Source organism: Mollisia scopiformis (genome assembly GCF_001500285.1).
Source record: "Mollisia scopiformis unplaced genomic scaffold LY89scaffold_27, whole genome shotgun sequence".
NCBI lineage: Eukaryota > Fungi > Ascomycota > Leotiomycetes > Helotiales > Mollisiaceae > Mollisia > Mollisia scopiformis.
In genome coordinates this window covers 59,490-82,958 of record NW_017263607.1, presented here as the reverse complement: position 1 = coordinate 82,958, position 23,469 = coordinate 59,490, and the positions used below count along the sequence as shown (strand labels likewise).

The 23,469-nt window shown below is 46.7% G+C and overlaps 9 protein-coding genes across 9 annotated transcripts; 4 read left to right on the top strand and 5 right to left on the bottom strand.

The window, feature by feature from the left end:
* Nucleotides 1-6: 6 nt before the first annotated feature.
* Nucleotides 7-2,073, bottom strand: LY89DRAFT_596884 (uncharacterized protein; the record flags this gene model as incomplete). The annotated part of the gene is made up of 6 exons (XM_018209946.1): nt 7-517; nt 567-652; nt 759-924; nt 978-1,333; nt 1,382-1,874; nt 1,928-2,073. The coding sequence occupies 6 exons, from the start codon at nt 2,071-2,073 to the stop codon at nt 7-9; spliced, it is 1,758 nt and encodes a 585-aa protein (XP_018064260.1).
* A 453-nt stretch (nt 2,074-2,526) lies between these two features.
* On the top strand, nt 2,527-3,178 carry LY89DRAFT_689806 (uncharacterized protein). Its single transcript, XM_018215977.1, has one exon. It carries the CDS (start codon nt 2,935-2,937, stop codon nt 3,124-3,126), a length of 192 nt encoding a protein of 63 aa, XP_018064259.1. The 5' UTR covers nt 2,527-2,934; the 3' UTR covers nt 3,127-3,178.
* A 124-nt stretch (nt 3,179-3,302) lies between these two features.
* Nucleotides 3,303-6,022, bottom strand: LY89DRAFT_627230 (uncharacterized protein). The gene is made up of 5 exons (XM_018211139.1): nt 5,293-6,022; nt 4,977-5,242; nt 4,393-4,891; nt 3,744-4,238; nt 3,303-3,697 (listed from the first exon to the last, which is right to left on the bottom strand). Exons 1-5 carry the CDS (start codon nt 5,723-5,725, stop codon nt 3,624-3,626), a joined length of 1,767 nt encoding a protein of 588 aa, XP_018064258.1. The 5' UTR covers nt 5,726-6,022; the 3' UTR covers nt 3,303-3,623.
* Nucleotides 6,023-10,047: 4,025 nt separating this feature from the next.
* On the top strand, nt 10,048-14,651 carry LY89DRAFT_760652 (uncharacterized protein; the record flags this gene model as incomplete). Its single annotated transcript, XM_018221511.1, has 14 exons — nt 10,048-10,234; nt 10,365-11,204; nt 11,303-11,402; nt 11,522-11,526; nt 11,666-11,715; nt 11,890-11,950; nt 12,075-12,499; nt 12,568-12,683; nt 12,736-12,852; nt 12,929-13,135; nt 13,184-13,449; nt 13,499-14,224; nt 14,282-14,457; nt 14,516-14,651. The coding sequence occupies exons 1-14, from the start codon at nt 10,076-10,078 to the stop codon at nt 14,649-14,651; spliced, it is 3,384 nt and encodes a 1,127-aa protein (XP_018064257.1). The 5' UTR covers nt 10,048-10,075.
* Nucleotides 14,652-15,660: 1,009 nt separating this feature from the next.
* Nucleotides 15,661-16,726, top strand: LY89DRAFT_700973 (short-chain dehydrogenase/reductase SDR; the record flags this gene model as incomplete). Its single annotated transcript, XM_018217159.1, has 5 exons — nt 15,661-15,722; nt 15,773-16,077; nt 16,135-16,315; nt 16,478-16,656; nt 16,707-16,726. The coding sequence occupies 5 exons, from the start codon at nt 15,661-15,663 to the stop codon at nt 16,724-16,726; spliced, it is 747 nt and encodes a 248-aa protein (XP_018064256.1).
* A 504-nt stretch (nt 16,727-17,230) lies between these two features.
* LY89DRAFT_689803 (mitochondrial cytochrome C) lies at nt 17,231-17,974 on the bottom strand. Its single transcript, XM_018215976.1, has 4 exons — nt 17,882-17,974; nt 17,639-17,829; nt 17,507-17,572; nt 17,231-17,417 (listed from the first exon to the last, which is right to left on the bottom strand). The coding sequence occupies exons 1-4, from the start codon at nt 17,895-17,897 to the stop codon at nt 17,409-17,411; spliced, it is 282 nt and encodes a 93-aa protein (XP_018064255.1). The 5' UTR covers nt 17,898-17,974; the 3' UTR covers nt 17,231-17,408.
* A 289-nt stretch (nt 17,975-18,263) lies between these two features.
* LY89DRAFT_723764 (uncharacterized protein) lies at nt 18,264-19,947 on the bottom strand. Its single transcript, XM_018218845.1, has 4 exons — nt 19,773-19,947; nt 19,145-19,601; nt 19,042-19,074; nt 18,264-19,012 (listed from the first exon to the last, which is right to left on the bottom strand). Exons 1-4 carry the CDS (start codon nt 19,850-19,852, stop codon nt 18,428-18,430), a joined length of 1,155 nt encoding a protein of 384 aa, XP_018064254.1. The 5' UTR covers nt 19,853-19,947; the 3' UTR covers nt 18,264-18,427.
* A 1,677-nt stretch (nt 19,948-21,624) lies between these two features.
* On the top strand, nt 21,625-22,200 carry LY89DRAFT_740317 (uncharacterized protein; the record flags this gene model as incomplete). The annotated part of the gene is made up of 1 exon (XM_018220576.1): nt 21,625-22,200. The coding sequence occupies one exon, from the start codon at nt 21,625-21,627 to the stop codon at nt 22,198-22,200; it is 576 nt and encodes a 191-aa protein (XP_018064253.1).
* A 197-nt stretch (nt 22,201-22,397) lies between these two features.
* On the bottom strand, nt 22,398-23,209 carry LY89DRAFT_700971 (putative short chain type dehydrogenase; the record flags this gene model as incomplete). The annotated part of the gene is made up of 3 exons (XM_018217158.1): nt 22,398-22,578; nt 22,632-22,914; nt 22,966-23,209. 3 exons carry the CDS (start codon nt 23,207-23,209, stop codon nt 22,398-22,400), a joined length of 708 nt encoding a protein of 235 aa, XP_018064252.1.
* Nucleotides 23,210-23,469: the final 260 nt, after the last annotated feature.

Sequence of the window (23,469 nt, the reverse complement as noted above, 5' to 3'; positions counted from 1 at the left end):
GGAATTTCATATTTCCATCGCACTCGTCGTCCTGCTTGTTTCGATGTTCCTCAATAGCGTCTCCAATATCGTCAACCTGTGTGAAGCATCGTTCAACTCTTCTGCCCAATACCGAAGCATCTCAATGACGATGAAAACGGAGCCTTTCCATTGAGGAGGTAGGATCTGTCTCAATCCAGGGGTGAGATTGGCAGCAAGAAGAAGCAATGCACTTCGTGTGCTCCGTCTCAATATCAGCCAACTCCCGTACTGTCGTTGCCTGTACCTTGTTTGGCTTTTGGTTATTCGATCGGTGCAGATAGCGAGGGCTTTACTGGCGAAGCTGAGACATGTTGAGTCGTCCTTTACGTGTCGAGAAATGATGTTGACTGCAAATGGCCAATACATAATCTCGTAGCAGTCAAGTAGGTGCATCTGAAGCTCAACTCGCATCTTCGCGATAGTAGATCTAGGATAGTGAAACTGATCTTCGATATCTTGGGTACCACCTCTCAATTCAGCAGGCAGCATGGTAGATCTAGAGGCATATGTTAGCTTGCTCGGTCATTTATTAAATTAAGTCCTACAGTTCTTCCGCTTCCTTTTCCAAGTTTATGATCTCTTCCACCATATCTGCTGTAGATGTTTGTGATCGTTCGCATTGATAAATGTACTATAAATCAATCAGTACACACTGCCGATGGAGATCTAGGAGCCGAAGAGTGCCAAGGTCCTGGGCTCCTAGGCCAAACACAAAACAATTTCAAAATTTGACGTACGTTCAAGCATCGGTTCTTGAGCCTACGAATGGCAATATCCGAAAGGTAGAAGTACCAACCGACTCTTAGTTCAGTTTCTAGGCACTCTGGCGGTGACGGGAAGAAAGTTGGATAAGCAAGATTGTTGATGCTGTCTTGTGCAAGGTCCAGTTCAAGGCAGATCTCCCTATAAATATCAAACTTATTAGCACTATCAACATCATGCTTGAGGCTACTTACAGTTCAGACTTGAAAGTAGCCCAATATGTCCTCTGTTGTAGCCGACTTCTACGTTGCTCATCTTCGGTAGCAGTGCTATCCCAACGACGGTGCGTTTGACAGCAGGAGAGAGACTGGTTCAGCAATTTCCAGGCTTCTAATGGCCTCATCGTCGTTGCCAAGTAATATCCCGCCATATAGAAACATTGGGCTCCTATAGCGGTCCTCTCAGTCAGAAGAGGTCCCATTCTTTTCTGTGCCGAGAAAAAGAATGACTCTGCAAGTTGGAAGGTCTCCGAGCGGCGGAACATCATCGAAGAGTCGGCCGGATCCATTTCTTGAGAGCAAGAAACAAGTCCCACAGCACAAGTCAGGAGCTACCAGCTTTAGTGACGATTAAGGAGAAGAACGAGAGCAGTACGTACAATTAAGCATGACTCGGGGTTCCATCCCAAGCCATTCAATCGTACATTTTGCAACTGCTCAGTGAGTTTCATCTCCTCAAAGATCGGATTGAAAATATGCACATGATCGAAAAAGCTATGCAACGCGTTGTCAACTTCTTCGGTTTGGAGATCCGGATCAGATGGAGACCACTGTAGCTCTCTATTTATCTCGCCCATCGGATGAAAAAGGCATTTCAAATTGGCGCGTTGATCAATATTCTGATTTTCAAATACTGGCCACTGAAGCATCGATTCGACATTGACATGGTAGCGATACTCGGCAGTATCAGCAAGATGTCTTGGGGCTGGATAATTTAGGTTCGATGGTGAGTTGCCGAACTTGGAAGAAGACTCTCGAGATGATGGCCCTCCACCGCCTGGGGTGATAGATAAATCTTCAGTCTTGCTAGCACGAATGAGCTGCTCTAAACCATCAAGGCGTTTCAAAATTGCTAGACTACCAGGATCCAGGCTGAGTTGGTGTCAGTGATATCTTGACATTTACCGATAAGAGGTGTACAGAACCTGTCATTCTTATCACCATAGACACACTCTACCTCCAGAGTAAGACACATCGAGCAAGACGGCCGGGCATTGTCACATTTTGTCCTCCGGTGCCGACACATGCGACAAGCCTGAACGGCCCGCTTGCGAGGGAACCCTGACTTCATCATGACGGAATAGATTAGCCAGTTTTGAGCATAAGAATGGTGTGAGATGGTAAATTCATTGGAAGAAAAGTTCAAACGTTGTGAGCTTGGCGACGATGGCGGGGCAGATGGGGGGGCACGTCAAGGAAGGACCAGTGCGGCTAACAAGTACTGGAGCCAGCTGATTTTGTGTACAATAGGTGTGCCAATCTTTGGTTTTAAGAAGGTAATAGTTGTATCCAATGAAGAAGGGGCGTGATGCTGCGGGTCTTTCTTTCTTGTCCTCCAGAAAGTACAAATTGTAGTAATGATTGATTTCCTGATTGTCAGTGAAATTGGGCTTGCTCGGCGCTGAGTTTTAGGGCATCAGTACCGCCACAGGGAGCTAGAAATAGCGGTGGCTGAAGCGTGTCGATTACTAAGAATGAAGCCCATCCTTCAATTGCCTGGAACATTCAGCACATCGCAATACCACTCCTAGTGAGTCCCACCAGCACACAATTGACCCAAAATCCTCATGAACGACAGAGGCTCGAATACCCCTCTCGTGTATTCCCTCACTTATGACGAATGCGACTCCATCCAGTCGAATTAGCACCGCAATCGGTCCCTGTGCCTGGATGTCGGCATCCTGCTCCAGCACACCAAAGCATAACCCGCAGATTCATGCCTGGATATAAATACATACGCAAGAGATGCCAAATTGACCACAGCAGCTGAGAATGCAGTTTGGGCTCGGTCCTCACAATCTCGCTCCTACATCCTTAACGATCAGTCCGGCGAACAATCTTGAGCAGGCGAACAATAGGGAGAGAGAATTACTACATCTCAGGACATAACAGGAGACTAAGGTAGGCACGGCAGAGAAAATGCCGAGGACTGATGGCGAGAGTCACAGAAGCCGTCAAGGCAAGTGTTACAATGGCAGCAAGTTACATGGTGGAAATCTGTTTCTTCTCCGACTTATGGGCTTGTTACGCTTGCTTGGTTCCCGTTTCGCATGTGGCATTAAGCTTCACGCTTTCCTCCTACCAATCTTATTCCGATGCTCAAGTTTCGGGCTGGGCTCAATAGCGCTAGGACTTTCAGTTATATGTTCTGGTTACAGAGGTAGTCTGGATTGGGAATTCGCTGTGGGGGGGGGGGGGGGGTTGCAAAGACCGTGGATGACTCCGAGAGAATTTTTTTTCTGTCTGTGACTCAATGTGCTTCTTTGGTGCTGTACAAAGCTACTAGAGTATTGGCCTTGACCCTGTGGGCTGTGTGTCTCAGTACCCTTCATCCGATTTCTTGTTCTTCCAGATATTTCTGGCAACGACGAGAGTTCTTCGACTGGGCATTGCTGCTGGTCGCAGTCCCGTCTGATCCCTTACCCTGGCAAGTAAAATTTGTCACATTTGACGTAAGAAATTTGGGTTCTGGTTGCACAAGAGATCTTGAGGGAGTAGTCATGACCATTAGATACACATCAAAAGCCCATCTCACAACTTCATTATGCATTAATTGCCTCCTATTCACATCATCCAATATCTGCTGCCACCTCGTCCCCTCCATTCCTCCCGCTCGCCATTCTATGCATTCAAGTTCAAAGGTGATCGACAAGAGAACGAGTTCAGTTGTGGGTTCCTGAACGCGATGATCATACCTGCAAAATGTCAATTAATATCAAATATCAAAGAATTGATGCCTACCCTCAACAGCGGCATACATGCCCAAACCACACATACTCAACGATGCCAAGAAATAGATTACATGCCAAACGTTAATCGCGACCTGCTTCGGGCCACCGCTCATGAAACCCCTCATGTATCTCTGCACAGTCGTCTCGTTTCTGAAGGTCTGACCAGTAACCGGGTCAAAGCCTTCTCCGTTCTCCAGCCTGATGGCGTTCCTCTGGCAATCGTAGCCGAGAGCAAAGAATGGAGGCAGAGTATATGTCAAGTTGAGCAGACAAGACGCAGATATGATAGACACAAAGCCAAAGTAATCGGGGATTGCAGCCGCGATGACGAAGGCGATAGACCACCAAATTGGAACAATGGAGGCGTAAAAGATTTTACCGCGGCGGGTAACAAGGGGAGGTGCGTTGAAAATGTCCATTAGGATGTTGTTGTACATCACTTTGATGCCAATGTTTCCGTAAAGACCAGCGGCGATAAGTGCTGCAATAAGGGAAATCATGTTGCCTGAAGGAGGAGAGATATGTTAGCAGGCATTACTAATAGATATGGAGGAGGCAAAGCTCCAGAAATGAGAGACAAGCGTCGATCGCTCAGGCAGTGCCGTAAAAGTCTTCATTCGTATGCATTCTGTCATGAATACTCGAGAATGGAGGCTTACCTGCTGTCTGCCATCCGTAGATACTAACACCTTGATACGAAGGCTGGAAGCTGTACTGTCCCTGGAAATGATACACATAGGATCCATAGATCAGGTAGACGGTGTATATAAAGAACTGTGCTCCCCACATAGCCTTCAAGAAGTCGCGGGGCCGTTTCATCTCAGCCAAAAACTCCACGAAAAGTTGGGCTCCGGCGTAGGCGAGCACACCAGACAACAACCCGTTGATGGATCCAACCAAATTGTTTGTTGGTAGTCCACCGTAATGTACAATTGGGGGATAATTGCCGGCATCATCAGGTGTGATTGTCGTTGGGTCTACGGCACTACCAGCTGAGCCCAGAGTAGAGATCAAGTAGTTCGGCGGTGAGTGTGCCATGACACCCATTGTAATGAAGATGACGAGCAAGTTTAGCCACACAGCTAAGTTTGCAACCCAACCGTACGCCTTTAGGGTTCGGATCTGGGTGAGGAAGAAACCCACACAGACGAAGAGGACCTTTTGACAAGTTAGTATGTGTTTCTGGAAAATATCGAGGAGCCGAGGCTCTCCTGAATGATTTTCTCGAGCACTTGGTACATACCGGGCAGACAATATAGCAGAGCTTGAATTTGGAGACTTGCGAAATGTTTTCCCCGTACTGGATCGTCACTTGGCCCAAAAGTAACAAAAGGCCCAAAGCTTGGATTATGTTTGTCACATAGCGAGCTGCTGTGCCCCACGTTCTGAATCCAAGATCACCATAGTTTCTGGCCGGAAATTCATAGCTGTCAATTCCCAAAAACACATGCCAGATGAGATATCCGGAATAGCCTGCCATGAAACCAAAAACCGTGTACAGCGCAATTCCTATATCTGATTAGCAGACTGCGAGAGATCTCCACGACTATCGTGCTCACCAGGGCCCCATCCCAAAGTTCCCAAGGAGAAACCGACTCCATATGGTCCCAGGATATCGGTCGTAATCAGGTAGAAACAAGCTCCCCACGACGCCGTCCTAAATGCGCGACTCGCATTTGTCCATTCTTCGTCGGAGATCTCGAGTCTGTTCTCCGCATTCGCAAAGTTTTCTGCTGTGAGATGAGTCTCGCCCTGAGCTTTCTCATCATGTCCGGCCTTCTTTTTAACCAGAAATTCGCGCCAGTTGAGCCTGGGAGACTCGAGGGTCTTCTCTTCCTCTCTCGTCCTCAGCGCATACCAATGGTATTCTTCGAATGTCACAGCAGCGTCGTGGGGTGATCGCGCTTGCGGTTTGATGTAAGTGCTGACTGGTCCAGCGGCAACGGGTGGTGTGGTCGGAGAGTCGTCCCCGGTGCTCTTCTTCTCGTCCATGATGAGGTTTGCAGCGAAATCGAGATGTATCTTACAACGCCGTACAACGCAATGAATTCAAAGAACGAGAAAATGAAAACAAAAGATCAGAAGATGCAGCGAAGAGAAGGGATTAAATTGGACCGACTCACCCGGCGAAGACCCTTGTATGACTTCTAGCATGCCACTCCACTGGGTGCGATCATACCATTTCAGGTTATCTCCGCGCAAAGGACCTTCCTATCTCTGCGCAGCGTATCTGATCAGGCCCATGCGGCGTGAGCATGGAGTGAAGCTATCGCAGCTGGTGATTGGCACCTCCCACAATCTAAGCTCATCGTGCAGCAGCGCAAACAGCTTTCCCGTGTGGCACAATATAGAGTTATACCCCGCAGAGCACACCAATCCCTGGTCGTTTCACGGTTGCCGCTCTGACGCGGAGCTCAACGCCGACGCTATATGAGGCAATTGTTGTGCGTGTGGAGTCTCTATCTTCAAGTTGCCTCAAGGGCAGCTCGAGGCAGCAGGCCTTTTGATTGGAAAGGATTATTGTATTACTGTACCTCGAAAGTTGCTCGAGTACCCCCGAGGATAAGCGGCCCTTGCCTGGGCCAATCCAAGGATTCTACATGTCATCCGAAGGTAATAAGATTTGGAAGCTTTTCAAGCTCCTTCCTCTTTCAATGCTGACAGACCAAGATATCGGTCCTTCCCAAGAACTGGTTGAATAATACGATAGCTTCCAGAAGAGCAATGGAACTGTTCAGCTTCTGGAAATTGTTAGATCTGTCAGTTTTTGTGGATTCTAAGCAGAGCTCGGAATGCCCGGAAAGATAGAGATCGACCATGCGACATGCAGGGCGCGCATGAGTGCTGGAATCCGGAACCCGACTGAAATATGGCATTCCGACTGCTCTGGTCGTGTTTATAATGAGCTTGCGGGTGTGGATTTTCAACGCGATAGTCGAGCACCAGGACCATCCTCATGGAGGGAAAATCAGCCCGTCTTACGAGCTCTATCTTATAAATGATACGATACCGGACGTACCCTTCAAGCGAGCTGTCCTCGAAGATTTAAAATTGTAGAATTTTGACTGCAATAGAAGAAGTTTTGAAGCCAAGATGAAAACTGCCATCAGATGTCGTCGGCACTGTCCCATTCTACCCCATACGATCTCCATTGCCAAGTATCTTGGCTGCAATCCACGAAACGCCACAATGCTTGTTTTCGTGAGAGTGCCGTGCCGGTAACATCTCGGTTTTCGGATGGGTGTTGAGAAATCAAAACGCACCCTTTATCAAACGCAAAGTACCTAGGCACTGTATGTATCCAGCTGGGAAAGTAGTTAACATTCTGCTGTCTCCTCGAATTATTTCGAACAATCTTAGGAATTTGCCAAGACTAGCCCCCTGTCCTTATTGTTGCTGTACAAAAGTTTTTGGTGTCTAGCGTCCTCATCTATACCGAAAAACGGCTGAACAATGATTTGGGTGATTCCATCATCGTGGTATCACTGTGATCAGATTCTGAGGACAGAACTACTTTTCCCTTATCTGCGAGCTTGAAATTTCCTCACCCACTTTACCCACAGCTCTTTGATCTCAATCGCTTGTGGTTTTTCCCGAAGTTGAGCAGCTTTACTCGTGGCCTTCTCGCAAGTGCAAGCTTAGGTGTCGTCGCGATTGACAAGGAGAGAAGCAGGACGTGTGAAGTATCACGATCGTCTCACGTCCTCTGCTGGCCACAAGCCTCTTTTGTCAGCATTCAGAGCATCGCGAGAGACACTGTCTACACTTTCACAGGGCTCATGCTGAAATGACCCCAAAACTCAAAGATTGCCTAGGTACACGTGGATAGTCATAGAGAGTGACTTTCAGACATCGATTCGAAGGGTATCTCGACATCTCAACTTGATTTCTGAATGGGATACAAGGCGAAGATTCGTTCTCATATTCCTACTCCCGTGCCTCTAAATTTTTGTTCTTGTGCGCGGCCAAATGAGAGCTTTCCCCCTGAGAATTTAGCGAGAACAAGCCTGCAGCTTGAAACGATGATCCCTTTCACAGATTCAAGATAAGCGAAACCGTGTGGACACATGATTGTTGTCCCGAGTCCCAAGGATATAGAAGCTGATCATTGGGCCATTGAGAAGAAGAGAAGGAACTTTTGATATATTTGACACTATCCACTGGCAGTCCGAGCGAGATTGGGCTGTTATGCAGATTCAGCTAGCATGCACACTATTTACGACCATGATTACTCTTGGATCTATGCAGACGCTTCTGCATACCAAAAAGTATGTTTATCCAGTCTCGATCGAGATTCGGGGATCATCTCGAGATATCGAACTCAAAATACAGACCGAGCACAAGGTTTCGGTACAAGATCAATATTGAATCGACACTTTTCAGATGGGTTGGTTAGCACGCCAGTGCGGAACCGTTTGCGACATCCGGTGACAAACTTCCCCTATCATGTTCTTGCAAAACCTCCTCTCGTTTGATGGGTGCTGTAAGTGAGATAGGTCCCCCATGGCCGTTGGTATGACCTGCAGATTGTTGACTTTAGTTGACCGTTACAATATGATTGCGGGGTTTAGGCACTGTACAGTAGTCTTCCTTGATAGGGGTTTAAGCGAGAGCTCAACAGCCTGAAGCTTTCTCTACCACAACCCGAGCCTGAGATTCACAACACCTATCCAAACGATGTTTAACGGCAAGAGAGAGTAAAAAAAATCTTCCAAACTTTTCGGTAGCACAGTTGATCATCAGTCGCGTACAATGCGGAAATTGAAGAAGCACTCCAAAACCGCTGCTGATAGTAACCTAAACACAATTACGAGTATTAGCTGACGAAAAGATGCTCACACTCGTCGATCCCTTACCTCTCCTGTATGAAGCTAATACGCTAGATCACCTCCCGAACCCCAGTGAGAATTGGTGGTACATAGTTGAGCCGAGAAAATAGTACGAAGGTAGTGGTCAAACGGAACGCTGATGATGGTGTACAAGCGGATCCTTACCCGAGTGCCGGGAGAGATAACTACAAGTTAATAATTGTCATCGCTGTGACATCACAACGTTTCTATTTTGTTCAGTCGAGCTAACCCTTTCTTTTTTTTTCGTTAGCAGCTTCGAAGTCCAAATGCGCATGCATTATCGTTCGGATGTTCATTATTTATGCAGCCACGAAGTTTATTCTGACGTCGCAGATCGTCCTGTGGAAGTCGCATACTCCGAATGGGGAAACTGTGTTTGTGCACGACAGAGAACCAAATTGCGTGCTGTGCTCCTAAGCATTCATTCTTCACACTTTGTCAGGTCTGTGCTTCGTCTGCCCAGATTGTGGAGCGATACTGTACCTGCAGTAAGGGCACCAGTAAGGGACAGCACATGCAAGCTGGCCGTGGCGGTTCTAGCCTCAACCTTATTCTGCGCCATCCTCCCCTCCCGAACCTGACCCGTTCATCCCATCATACAACCCCCCGGCTGCTTTCCCTAGGGTAGTCTATTGACTAACAACAGTAATGTCTAGCTATGCCCTTCGAGACGCCAACACCATCCAGTACTCGATGGTAGAACAATATCGAAAACTCGCTGTATTTTTTATCAAACCGCGAGTCGTTGCAGTCCACCAACTCGTCTGACAATCCACAAGCCGTCGATTGATCACTGATCGACCGCGACCATTGTGACCCCATCTCACTGCATACGAAGTAGAGCCGGCTCGAGGCCAAGAGCCGACTGGCTGGGCTTGTGAGAGACAGCCAGACTTGATGGAACCTCTTCGTCTGGCCCCTCTCCAGCTTGTGCTCGTTGACAAGGCATGACATTGCTGGATGGTAAGAGATCATCGAGACTTTAGGGACCACTCCATCACTTGGTCTTTTATTATCTTCTGCTTCTCATCTCCGTTCACCACGAGTTTACTCTTCAATTTTACTTTCGGAATCAGAATGCCCAATAACTAACACCTTCCCAATTTCAAAGACAACTCAAATGCGCGTAGCCATGCGATCGCTTTTAAGTCGGAAGAATCACTCTCAGAAAGCATCTGATCAAGACCAAGAACGAGTACTTCCGACTTCGCTGCCGAGCTCACTCTTGCCTCCCCTTGATCACATAGGCGAGCGAGTGTTTCCAATCCGTAATGTGCGCGGCAATACAGAGCAAATCCCTTGGCTTGCCACAAATGGACAGCATGGCGCTGTAAGTTGACGCTCAGTACGAAGGAAGACAAACACTAAAAAGTGCCCCCAGAAGCATGACGACGCAGAGTCTATACATACACGCACCTCAAAAGAGTCTGCGCATACACGCGCCTCAGATCCACAAGTGTCCAGCAAGGGGGGCGATAACGAGAGCTCTCGAATGTCCAAGAGTATAACCAATACTAATGATGGGGGAGAGCACCGAAAGGTCTCGCAAAGGGCTCAATACTTTGCTCCAAGATCAGGTCCTCCTCAAGTACTTCTTGACAACAACAAAGAAAAGGCGTCGTACCGAGTATGCGAAGACGAGCCTATCCACGTAAGTCTGAAAGTCATATTTCTTGATGTCTCGGGAGTCCTACTCTAGGAATCGGTGCCCTAAAGGCAATCATGCATTTACACCCAAAATATGCAAAAGAGATTCACTAACTCCGAGATTATCAATGCAGATACCAGGAGCGATCCAAAACTTTGGTGCACTGCTGGGTATGAAATACAATAACGAGGGAAAGCTCGAAGTAAGAATCGCAAGTGAGAACACGCGGAAGATTATTGGTTATGGTCCAGAACAGCTCTTCGCATTGGGCTCTTTTCTGGATGTCCTGAAGGACGATGTCCGCGATGAAATGGTTGCGCGCATCGAACAAGCCCTCACATATGCAGATGCAAACAAGAAAGAGACTCGATTAGATGTCTTTCAGATATCTCTCACCTTCCCATACGAGCCTGAAACTCGCCTCTGGTGTGCTCTACACGTGGCACCACAACCTGAGAAAATGGTGGTCTGTGAGTTCGAGGAGTATGTCGACGCCTTCTACTTGAAGGATCTCAGAGCAGCCAAGAATCTTCCTGATCTTCCTGTACAATCACTCGGTGCGACCTCTGCAGAGGATCTGAAAACAAGCACCACCAGCGCAAGCAAACCTCTGCCCGTCCTCCAAATAGCACGGCAGAGGAAGCACAAAGAGTTCTCATCACTCGATCTGTTCAACGCTCTCGCTCAGGCTCAGAAACAAATCACCGACTGTAACACCGTGCTAGCGGTCGAGGAGGTTGTCGTGGGCGTAATTTCAGAGTTGACAGGCTTCCATCGAGTGATGCTTTACCGTTTTGATTCGCAGAAGAACGGATGTGTTGACGCTGAGCTTCTCAACCCTCAAGCGAGTACGGACATTTTTCGAGGCAAGTCAAAGAAACTCTATGATATGGATCGAACTAACTTTGCAAAGGGCTACACTATCCAGCTTCAGATATTCCCAAGCAGGCACGAGAATTATACAAGATCAATCGTATCCGTATCCTTCATGACAGGGACGCAGATACAGCTCGACTGGTACGGCTCATCCAGCGTTGGTCCCGGTGGCATACTGACTGACACTGGCCGTAGGTGTGCCGACACGAGTCTGATTTTGAGCGTCCTCTTGATTTGACCCATGCGTATTTGCGTGCGATGTCTCCAATTCATAACAAATACCTTGCCAACATGGGTAAGTCTCGAATTTTCGCATGATAACTTCGCATTTCTTGTTGTTCTGCGAGTCATACTCCGGAATTGGTACTTTACATGCTCCTTTAAGACATATGCATCTTCTCCTGAAAAATACAGAAGAGGTTCACTGACTCCGAGATTCTCATAGGTGTTAGATCTACAATGGCAAGTCAAACCGTTCCTAGATTTGAGGCTGTTTGGGAGTGAAACTCTCAGGCACTCTTCGATTTTATAGTAAAACTGACTGTGATATCTCGATAGTCAATATCCATTGTCATCGGGGGCGACTTGTGGGGACTTATTGCCTGCCAGTGAGTCTTTACTTCTTTTCCATCATATGTGCCGCACTTCTCGTGATTCACTCAAGAGAAGCAGAGCCCAGCCTGCGAGAGAGAGAGAGAGAGAGGGGGGGGTGGGTTTCGGCTGATACAATTCCTTCTCGGCTCTCAATGCGATTATTGAAAGCTATTCTAACTTACCAATAGTGGCTATGGTGAAGATGGGATACGTGTGTCGCTTCCGATCAGAGAGCTTTGCCGAAATATTGTAAGTTAGTTACAGCATAAGAAACGAAAACGAAATCTTGTATTGCAGTACTTCTTTCTACGTCGCGTAGACTGATTGATCTTCATGCGTTTGATTCAATAGTGCTGATATCTCATTTCCACAGGGAGACTGCGCTGCAGTCAATATTCAACAGCTTTCTATGCAACAGCGCATAGAAGCTCGCAGACCTCCTCCTTCCGCAATTCCTACCGCTAAGAACCCTGCTGGCTTACTTGCAACATCCTCGGCAGACTTGCTCAAACTTGTCGATGCAGACTTTGCTCTGTTGAGCATTGATGATGAAGCAAGAGCAATTGGACGATTGGACCCATATCCTGAGGCCATAGCAATAATGTCCTATCTTCAATCCCAACAATTCACCGAGATCCGCGCTTCGCAAAACATCAACGCCGACTTTCCAGGGGTCGGTCTCTCTGCTGGGATCAGTACCATTGCTGGATTTCTGTTGATCCCATTGAATAGTGGAGGGGCTAATGATTTCCTTGTATTCTTCCGAAAAAGTCAACTCAAACATGTCAAATGGGCAGGGTAAGTTGTAAGACTCGTGAAAGCATGCAGTCAATTCCAATGAACACCGAAAAGCTAAGAGTTGGTAGGAATCCTCATGCAAACGATAAGAAGGCAGTTGGCGAGTATCTTGAACCTCGGACCAGCTTCAAACGTTGGGTCGAAACTATCGAGGGTTCGAGCAAAGAATGGACAGATGATCAACGTAAGTGACTGCTGTCTCTCTACGAATATGGAAACTCACAAGATCACTGCAGTCGATATTGGCTGGGTCCTGAGCTTGTTGTACAGCAGGCTCATCGAAATTTGGCGGCAAAAGGGAGTGTCAAATCAGGGCGAGAAAATCTCATCGATTCGCAACTCATCTCGAGAACGTGAGTTTAACTTCCTTCCATTTACGCTGCGTATAGGGATTATTTTACAGGAAAGGTTTGTTCTGACAAGTGATAGTCCGTACTCCGATCAATGCTGTCAACAACTACATAGAATTAGCAATAGAGAATACTACCGACAACAGAACGCGCCAGATTCTGGGAAGAGCTCAAGAAGCTTCAAACTCTTTGGTACACGTTATGGAGGATCTATTGAGACTTACAAAAGTTGATGACACTTCAGCTCAAAAAGTTGGCGACAAGACGTTCAATCTCAACCTAACAGGTTTGTTACACACCGCGAATTAGACCTCACTACTAACATAATTATTAGTGTCAAGGGTCATGAAAGCTCTACAGAAGGAGGCTCAACGGAAATCTTTGGAATTGGGCATAGCTATCCAAGACCAATTGCCAACGATGGTCAAAGGAGATGGAGACCGGTTTAAACAAGTGCTTGCCTATCTCACCAGTAACGCCTTCAGACAATCTACGAGTGCTGTGGTTGAGATCAACACTATACGCACAAAAGATACTATTTCGATTGTCAGCATTACTGTACAGGATGCAGGCCCTGGAATGTCAGAGACAGAACTGGATGTATGTCAATCACTGGTATATTCCTTTGGCACCTACTTACGCAGTCTAGGATACCTTCCAGGAATTTGAGCAAGCTCAAGATGGCGACGACTGGCTTTTCGCCACAGATGATGCCACTCTCACCTCGAACGGGACAAAGAAGGGGAAAGACTCTGGCTTGGCCATTATCGCCCGATATGTTCGAAATATCGATGGTCAAATACGCGTGACAAGTGAGCCAGGGAAAGGGACAATCTTCACCTTGGAACTCCCATTCGAGAACGCACCATCCCCCGAAGCGATTGTCCCTCGGAAACTTCGAAACTTGTTCTCGCAATCATCGTCCAATTCCACATCCAAATTTCCCTTGCCCCCAAGTCACTCGCCACCATCCTTAAGATCACCCAAATCTAATCGGAACATGAAGCAGCTAGAAGCAATGGTGCCTACCCCGAATGGAGATTCGCTGTCCTCACGTGGGGGAACTTTTCGACTTAGAGAGAACGGACACGTTGTAGAGGCCGAAATGCGAGATCAAGCACCACCAAGCCTCTACCGTCCAAAGAGCGAACCTTCGTCGATGCCAGATTTGGATCAAAACAGTAGGGTCTCATTCGCTAGTATGCATGTACTGGTCGCCGAGGACAACTTCGTGAGCCAGAGAATGTTGGAAAAGAAACTTTCGCAACTTGGCTATACGGTAGTCACTGCTTCCGATGGTCAAGAAGCACATGATAGGTTTGTGACAAGCTCTAATAGCGCTACAAAGATCGATGTGATCCTGATGGATATGAAGGTATGACCATTTCATTATGTGGGTCTGTGGCTAAGAGTGCGAAATGACGAGTAGTAGATGCCATTGGTAGATGGTGCATTGAGTGCTCGAATGATTCGGTTCTGGGAGAAAGAATCACAGCTTCGACCGCCGTCTGACGGCCGTGAAGTACAATCTCCTAAGCAGAGAGTGCCCATTATTGCCGTTGCATCCGAGATAGACAATGACAGCAGGTTCGAATATATCCAGAGCGGGTATGTCTTTTCCTCGAATTACCATAAAGTAAGCACATACTGATACTTGGTACATCAGGTTCGATGGTTGGGCATTGAAGCCTCTTGACTTCCGGAGACTGGACCTCATGCTTCAGGGCGTCAAGGATGCTGGTATGAGACGTGACTCTTTGTATGTCCCGGGCCAGGAGAATGGTGGTTGGTTCTTTCCTTGATTTGAAAAGGTGTTGTACATAGCTTTTCAAGTCCAGGCTGCTTGTAACAATACCTGTTTAACTCTGTGCACAACTCTATTCGTTTCAAATCCTTAGCAAATGTGTATTCATTTATGTGGTTGCCCAGAGAATCATTTCCTTCGCTTAAGCGTCTAGGGGCTGGGTTTAGAGGTGGTTGTTTGCTTTCCCATCGGATGCAGGACTGCCACGCGATAACAGATCCCTCAACTCCTGATAGTAAAGTACAAAACTGCGACGAACTCTCGGAATCTTCTCATCCCCGATCCAAGTGGAATCGTACTTCCCGTGCGCAGGCAATATGTCTCGGCAAGCATAGTCATTCGAAGTACTTAAAATAGATAAACACTAGACAAATGAAGAGTTCAGCATCGTTCAAAATTCGAAGACGCATTTCTGGTTTAGCAAGTTCCTTTCGAGGCCAGGTCTGTTCTCCCAAGGATGTCTGGTAGCTATCTTGCACAATGAGCAAGGCACTCAATACCTACAGTAAAGATGCACACATTGCAATTGGAGAACTGGAAGGAGCTCAGTTTGAGCCCTGACAGACCACACAAGACAAAGCCAATAAAGTGCTTTGTGAGATGTACCAATTGTCGATCAGCGTTTTACTCGGCCAGATTGAGGTTGATGGTCCCCCCACTTTTGATACTCAGCTCTACGATGACGAAATCAATATCAAAATCACTTAATTTAAAACACAGCCATCAACAGTACACCGCCGGAGAGGCGTGCTATGGTGTGATTTACGTTCCAATTGCATTTGTCATGACCAGTTGCCATATATCTCCGCCATAGGTGCTATTTCCTCTCCCCTCAACTTCTTTCAATTCGTAATAGTCGCATAACGCGCCACTTTCGTGGTTTATATATTGAGTAGGATTTGTTATGTAACTTCTCGCTCGAGCATAGAATTTCACGATACTGGATCGCTTCCGATTACAGTAACCAAGAATCAAAACGAAACACATCCTTGTTGAATACATGCGCAATGGTCAAATCAGCAGAGAAACTTGTGAACAAGAAGATCGTAGTTGTTGGTGGCACTTCGGGGTAAGATACCCAGCTCTTCAGAATGATCCCCAATCTGAAAATTGTGTCAGGATCGGCTTCGGAGCTGCGCAGGCATTCCTCGACGCTGGTGCCATCGTCACAGTCATCTCATCCAACGAGGACCGCGTCAACAATGCTGTGAAGAGACTCGAATCTCCTAATGTGGCAGGTGTAGTTGGCGATGTCCGTAAGGAAGATGAATTCGTTGAAGTGCTGAAAGGCCTTGCTCCGATCGATCATTTGGTCTTCTCAGGTGTTGATCTCATCATTCGAGGAAAGCTTGAGGAACTGGATCTCGACCAAGCGAAACATCTGTTTGGTGTGAAATTCTGGGGTGCTGTCGTAATTGGTAAAAGTATGTAGATGCTCTTGCTGAAGCTTGATGTCAAAGTTTTTAATTTTCTTGTTCTAGCTGCGAAGAAGTTTGATCTGATCAAACCTGGGGGTTCTTTGACGCTCACGTCCGGAGCAGCAGCGTACAGGCCAGGAAAAGGAGCCGCGACAGGTGGTGCGTTGAACGCCGGTGTCATCGTATTGACCAAAGGCCTTGCTGCAGATTTGGCTGAAAAGAAGATCAGAGTTAATGTTGTTGTGTACGTCAAATTTTGCCCTTGTTTTGTATCCGTCCTAAAAGCTGAGAATTTTGGAATTCTCTTCTGGAGTCTCTCTTCAAAGAAAATTTTTCTCAACTTTTCGAATAAACCCCTCAGCCTCCAGATCTCTGTCAGAAGGATTTACTGATTTATCTATATTAGACCAGGGCTGGTGAAGAGTGAGCTGTGGAGTAAATTAGGCAAAAGCGAACAGGAGCAGAAGGAACAATTTGAAAATACCCATCTTCCTGTGGGATTTGTCGCCGAGCCTCATCACATTGCGGAAGCCTACCTATACCTTGCGAAGGCTGATTTTGCTACCGGGACTAGTGTGCAGATTGGTAAACAATCCTTCAACTCCTGATGCGTCCACATACTAATTCTAAGACAGATGGAGGCGCTCAAATCTAATCCAACTGCGTTCTTTCAAAAACTTCACAAAGTAAACAGATGTCATTTCCCATGCCAGAGAGACTGATGTCCTGCAGCATACCGGCAAGCTTCTGTAGCAGTTCAGACTCCAATGATCTACTACATGTGGTAAACCCGAGTGGATCTAGTGCTTCACCAGACGACTCGTCCACTTTAGCTAGAAGCCTTGATATTACTCACTAGGCTGAGCAATATCTGAGTATTTTCCAAGTGCCTTCGTGGTATTGTAGGATGTAATTCAATCTGTACTTTTCGGTTCTTTCCAGTTCTGCACAAATGTTAAGTCCGGGTTTCTGACAGAGTCTATCGAGTGATTTCAAATTCAGGAACTTGAATGTGATGCTGGAAAATGTATTGTAGACTACGAGATGTATTGCTTACTATAAAAAATGGGACATAAGATAATATTGCTTGCGGAGCTTATGGGACAATATAAGTTGGAAAGCGGAATCTTGGAGATGAAAAGGAAGTCTGCGTCGTACTTTAGCTCGTTTTGACATCACCTTAGCCTTCAAATTTTAATTTATAACTATGACTTCAGCCTGTTGATATTATCCTACGAAGTCTAGAACAATCCTATCTTCTATCCAACTCGCATCGTAAGCTAAAAAATCCGATACCCTAAAAGATCTCAAACCATTTGGGTTTATCCTTCTGGGTCTCAAGATACCTGCATCCGCATCAGTTTCGATCCAATGATGGAAGTCAAGGACAGGAATAAGGAAATCCACGCAATAATATCCTTCCGGTCTTGCTCACTCGGAACCCTTTGTACGGTTTCTTCGATCCCGGAAATGGCGTCTTTGTATCTTCAAGATAGGCAAACTAATTTTCACTTCTGAACATTGTTCTGTCTTGTAATGTTCTCAATGAGAACGGCGTTTCACTTACCATACTTCCGAGAGTCCACTTGATAGCCTTGTCCTTGTATGCTTGACTTGCTTTGCTGCCAGGAATCTGGCCTGAAACTTGTCCAAAGATGGAGTACAAGTTTGGTCCGAAGACATGCTTCCCGCCTTTCTCTATGGTATGGCAGTGTTCGCATTGCTCAACATAGAGCTTTGCACCTCGGGTTGCATCCACTTAATTGATAGACTTTAGTATAAATACTACTTCAGAGTGGTAGGAACTGACCAGATGCGAGCGGCATAATTTTATTTTCGAAGATAATAACAGCTTGACTGGCGGAGGGAAAATGGAAGATGATGATTGCAAAGGAATAAGAAATGGACATGCTTGTCTGTCCATTGGAAATTCAAGTATCGCTAATCATCCCACTCTACTATTTTGTGGGCCGCCGACGCATTGGGGGTCCTGGCAGTACCGAGCTGGCAGACATTAAGTGGGCCATGATAAGTGTAATGTACTCTCTTCATCATACGTTACTGAAAAATTTCGTCTGTCAATGGTTTTATTTTAACTTGGAGAGGACAAAACTTACACTACTTTAAAGCAACCAACTACCGACAGACTTGAGATCTTGTTCACGCACTCTCTCTAAATTGAAGCAAGATATCTCCATATTTCTGTTAAACTATCATATGATCGGGGCATACATTATAGCCAGTGAGGTGGTTTGATGCTCATCGCCAAACAGATCCTGTTTTCGTTGTAATGCCAGATGAAAGTGCCAAGATATCCTATTGTGCTAGAACCAGCAGTACTTACCATCTGTCTCCATCACCAGAAAACAAAAACTCTCAACTCCAAACTCTCTCGCGCATTTGCACCCTCCAAATCCCCGATCTCAGGAGATGCGTGGTATGGTGCCCCTGCATGTCCACCCCGCAAGGCCGCACTATCAAACAACTTGATGAACAGCACCTCATCAGGCTGCTGCTGAGACACATAATACCACTTCAGTCCAGCCGTGTGCTTCTCACTCTTCGGCTTCTCGCTCTGCACGCCCAACATTGCATACTCCCTCAGATAGTCGCCACCTAACTCCTCTGCACCCGGAATCTTATTCAAGTACGGCCTGTGCACGTATTCTTCTGCAAAGACGCCTTCGTCGCCTCTCTGACAGAGAGCGATTGGATCCCGTCCCACTTTAGCAAGTGGTCTCCAGATGCTGAACGCCGCATAGCGTGGACCAAGACCGTTCAGATTATAGCGCTCTTCAAGAAGAGCATTTGCTTCTTCGCTATCAGCTGGGAAATGCTGGCCCTCAACGATGTTGTCTTCAGCGGCGATGATGCCACTGTCCACAGCAATGTGTTTCACCAATTCCTTATCCCAACGAATATATTGCCTAGCACCTAGAGGCTTTGAGCAGAATCTCAAAATTAGCATACCTCTTTCGTGCTTTCCGGAGTGAACGGACATGTCTAAGAAGGTTATATAGAACAAACGGACAACAAGGAATTGGAATTCCCTCTGTGAGAACTCGAGACTCACTGTGTGGTCCATATGTGGCGCGCGAATGGGTTTTGCAGCAGCAAATGCAGCTCCTTTCCTAAAGTCAGCCGCCCCCTTTAGCTCCCCAACGGCTGGATCCTTTCGCTGGTTTGGGGTTGGCAACGGACCCACAGGCGGTTTGAACTCCTCTTGAACCTCCTTCCCCTGGCGCAAAACACTGTTGCCAATGTAGACATGCTTGGCACCCAGGGTCTTTTTAATCAACTCCGTCACCTCTGGATGGTACCCGGTTCGGAGATTGTCATCGGTGAGTTCCTCTTTCTTGTGTTGAGCCAAGAACGACGAGGGGCTTCTGACCACACCAAAACCGTGGGTGCGGAGGTGGTCGACAGGGTCGTATCTGGACTCAGAAATGAGAGGTCGGACATCGATGAGAGGGTAGCTCCTCGGGACGAGCTTCATGTTTTGTGGAGGGGCAAAATAGTTGCGTTGCCACCTGGTGCATTGTCAGTCCATATTACTGCATGTCATTACAGCTATGCGAGAGAGCTATGGCCCAATATCGCCGAAGTTTGAATGAAGTAGAGCTCCCGAGAGCTGTCTCATTGAGCTTGCCCAACTTTGAAAGGATATCACCATCGTTGTTCGATCTCTCCAATTCACTTACGGGTCATCATCTTTGGTGTCCGCCTCAACCAACCTGATCATGAATTGTCCCACAGTAGGTTCTTTATCTAAAGATCCCATGTTGGAAAGCGAGACGATGAGGGGTATTTGGAAGTCTAAATGATTTATTTTTCAAGAAAATGTCAATTGAACACAAGTCTTGGTGAAAGACGTCTTTTTAATTGACTTGATTCAGTCAAGGCAAGCATGTCTGCGGCGAGGCACACGTAAGCACTAATATGTTGGTAGAAACTTGACCGGGATATTGCTGGATAGAATGCGGGTTCCTTTCGTTGGTCTCGAATAGCCGAGAGTTCAATTTGCGTTTATCCGGAGAAATAAAAATTACGTATATCGAGAATACTTTCTTGAATTACTGTACTTTATTAATTACTAATATTGCTACAAATATGTGTAATGTTAATTAAACAATGAAAATAATACCCAATTCAAAGTAATTCAAAGAATTCTTAAAATAATTAAATAATGTTATAAAACTCTTTGCAATTTTGGAGAAGTCCTTAGGAATACTACTCCGATCTTGGCAGTGCTAAGTTCTGATTCGATATTTCTATTATCAGTTTTTGTTGATTTTCGAGGCTCACGTCCGTTCTAGAGCGAATACATGTTGCAGCTTCTTTGCGACGACGCCATATCACATTGTGGACTCCAAGTAAAAGGCGCATCCATACTCACAGTTCTTCGCAGCATTCGCATGCCTGGTATCTCGATTTTTAGTGCAGCCTGGCCAACGTACCAACAAATGCCCTCCTCCCCAAACCGAGTTCTTCAGCTACCGCGAACATTGGCCGTCCTCCCGAACTTGCGTCGCTGTATGCTGCTCTTTGGGAACTCCACTCTTGAGGGAGCGGAAGATGATGCAGAACGGATCACCGTGGCGTTTGCTTTGGGTGGACCGGTTCCAATCCAGATGCAGGACCTGATGACTGCGATCGGGATGTCTAGATCTTTCAAGTTGGAGGAGGCGTTGGGTCCAGGTTGGACTTAGGCCGGTCATCGCGAGAACGTTGCGAAGTACGTCTATCCGACCCTGGAGATCAAAGCGATGTTGTTATCAGGAAGATAGGAAAAAGGAAGAGAGACATGAAGTGCAGGAGCACGAGGAGTTGAAGTCATCCCAGTCTAGTTTTGGGGAAACTTTTATGAATCGTTGCAGAAACTCACCTCAGCTGCGTTCCATTTTGAAGGTAGGAAACTTTTTCTTAATCTGGATGCTGAGTTGTTCGCGCCACTGACTTGATGTCCTTTGACCACAACTGGACCGAAAATGATTTAATCGATCATGTGAACACAAGCGGTCTGCTTTTCAGCTTTTAGTCCTGGTTCTCGTCTCGTGGCAAGGCCCGTGATTTGATGGGACGGACCGATGCGTCAAGTGTCTGTGAATTTGTTTTGTTGGCCACGTAGCCATGTATCATGTCTTTTACAAGCAGTATTTCACAGAAGAGTGCAGATTGAGCGAGTTAGATGGAGTCGAGGCTAGAGATCTGAATTTCCAATTCTAGCTTACTGAATCGCTGAACTCAGGAATTGCAATGACAACGTCATCAGCTCATAGACTGAGTATGGGTATGTAATGACAACTTTACAACAATGGAATTGCTTGTTCTCCACCTGAAGCTATGGCTGAATTGAGCGGCTGGCACTGCCAGACGTTGGCGCATTCCAAGACATGTCACTGCAGCCCAAAGTATGGGAAAGACATGCGACTCCATCCACTTCTGAGCGATAGCCCGATGTCTTAGACTACTACACAGTATAAAAGCAATGCCCACATCCGAGCTAGATCTTCACATCCCAACCTTCCAACTGCTACCTCAATCATCGTCAACATGAAGCTTTCATCTGTCCTCGTTGGTGCCTCGGCACTTTTGATCAGTCCCACCGCTTCCTCTCCGATCACAACCAGTATCGAAAACCTTCTCCAACTCCGTACCAAACTCACCACCTTCAAGATCTCTGCCTCCTCTCCCGTCTTGCCAGCACACCCACACTTCCTCATCAGTGACGACTCCTCCACCTCCCCCAACCAATACGGCATCCTAGTCCACGATTACTACCCACAGAATGTACCGTCCTCCGGACTTTGGACCCTGACCTCCTCCCATCACCCTACTGATTACAAAACACGCTACGCGCAACAAGATCCGGGACAGACTTCAGAATGGATATGGGTAGACACTGCCGCCAACATTGAGAAGAATGACTGGGTGTATGTCGACTTTTTTGTGGATGATGATACGTTGGAAATGAAGGCGAAGAAGGAGGATAATGGTAATCATGTTTTGCAGATTTGCGAAATTGCGTTGGATGTTTACTATTTGGACTTGAGTAAGGTGAAAGGAACCACGGAGACGACGAGCGATGCAAAGTGTTTCCCTGTTGTGTTGACGGCTGTTCCTGTTTAAGTGTGTACTTTGGGCGACGAGCATTGATGGAGGCTTTTCAGATCTGCATGAATAATCTTTTTCGTATGGTGTTAGACTGATGACGTTATAAGAAATGAAGAAAAGATACTTTAAACCAAAGAAATCGGAAATCAGTGAATTTAAACGGGCCACAGCTAATGAGCCTGCAATACAACGCTAGACGCTCAAGCAACGCCTTAGCTGGAAGACGCATATTGACTGTCGAACTTCGTGTAACCCACGCCCTTGACAAATGTCTGCAACCATGGACCATGGGTCTTTTCCTCCGCAAGCTCCCAGTAGAGTTTCGCATGCGCATCTCCATTGACCCTATATATAGCTGTCCCATCTGCCTTCCGTTCGTCGCCATAATAAAACCTATAATAGGTTATTTTTTCACGAGCAATGAAAGTGAAGCGCAAATAGCTTACTTGAATCCACGGTCTTTATATGCGGCTGAAGCAGCCCAAACCATATGTGCGCCGGCGGACTTTCCCATGCCTTGGTCGAGAAATGACGGGAGGATGGTAATGTTCAAGATGTTTCCCGTGTAGATGAATGTCCTTGAAGCAGAAGCAGGAAGCTGTGCAAACCCCAAAGTAGCTTGTTGCGCGGCGACAAAAGCACTGGTGACATTGATTGCTACGTCTTCATTGAAAGCGGCCAGTGGGAGGGCGAAGGGGTCCTGAGGTGGGGTGAGCGTCGAGGCGCTGACTACGAATTTTCAGTAGGAACTCAAAAGGGTTCTCGGGTATCAATGCTTACCATTATAAACGACTACACTGGGGATACCAAATACTTTATTAACCTTTTTAAAAGCGTTGACAACATCGTCGGAGTTAGCGAAGTCACTCTTGATGTTTAGTTGATTATCCGTGCTGTCTGCCTCCTTTAATGATCGCGAAGCGAGGGCAACCTTATAGCCTCTCGAAGCAAAAGTCCGAGCAACTGCCTGACCGATATTTGGTCCTGCTCCAAGGATAAGGATGACTGGGGATGTGCCGGACATGATTCTGAGTGTAGAGAGTCAGAGTATTCGGGTGCAAGTACCAAACCTTTCGTCTGGTATATAGATATATAGGCACATGTCTATGACTATTTAAATTTAAGAGAGATATCTAATGCGGCATTAGTCAAACAATTCGGGGCGGCGACAATGCTGCCCGTGAAATTATTGCGGCATTAGTCAAGCGATTCGGAGCGGCGACAATCCTGCCCGTGATATTCATAATCCACAGGAACAGCGATCTCGTAGAAGCACAATTTTTA

Excerpts from the sequence above, each read along its gene's own strand:
- LY89DRAFT_627230 (XM_018211139.1), bottom strand. The coding sequence starts at position 5,725 with ATGGACGAGAAGAAGAGCACCGGGGACGACTCTCCGACCACACCACCC. Across the intron at positions 4,892-4,976 it reads TCTGCTATATTGTCTGCCCG|GTCCTCTTCGTCTGTGTGGG; the intron begins GTATGTACCAAG and ends ACTTGTCAAAAG. Across the intron at positions 3,698-3,743 it reads CATGTATGCCGCTGTTGAGG|GTATGATCATCGCGTTCAGG; the intron begins GTAGGCATCAAT and ends GACATTTTGCAG.
- LY89DRAFT_689803 (XM_018215976.1), bottom strand. Across the intron at positions 17,573-17,638 it reads AGTGGACTCTCGGAAGTATG|TTTGCCTATCTTGAAGATAC; the intron begins GTAAGTGAAACG and ends AGTGAAAATTAG.
- LY89DRAFT_689806 (XM_018215977.1), top strand. The coding sequence starts at position 2,935 with ATGGCGAGAGTCACAGAAGCCGTCAAGGCAAGTGTTACAATGGCAGCA.
- LY89DRAFT_723764 (XM_018218845.1), bottom strand. The coding sequence starts at position 19,852 with ATGGGATCTTTAGATAAAGAACCTACTGTGGGACAATTCATGATCAGG. Across the intron at positions 19,602-19,772 it reads GACACCAAAGATGATGACCC|GTGGCAACGCAACTATTTTG; the intron begins GTAAGTGAATTG and ends ACAATGCACCAG. Across the intron at positions 19,013-19,041 it reads CTCCGGAAAGCACGAAAGAG|CCTCTAGGTGCTAGGCAATA; the intron begins GTATGCTAATTT and ends TTCTGCTCAAAG.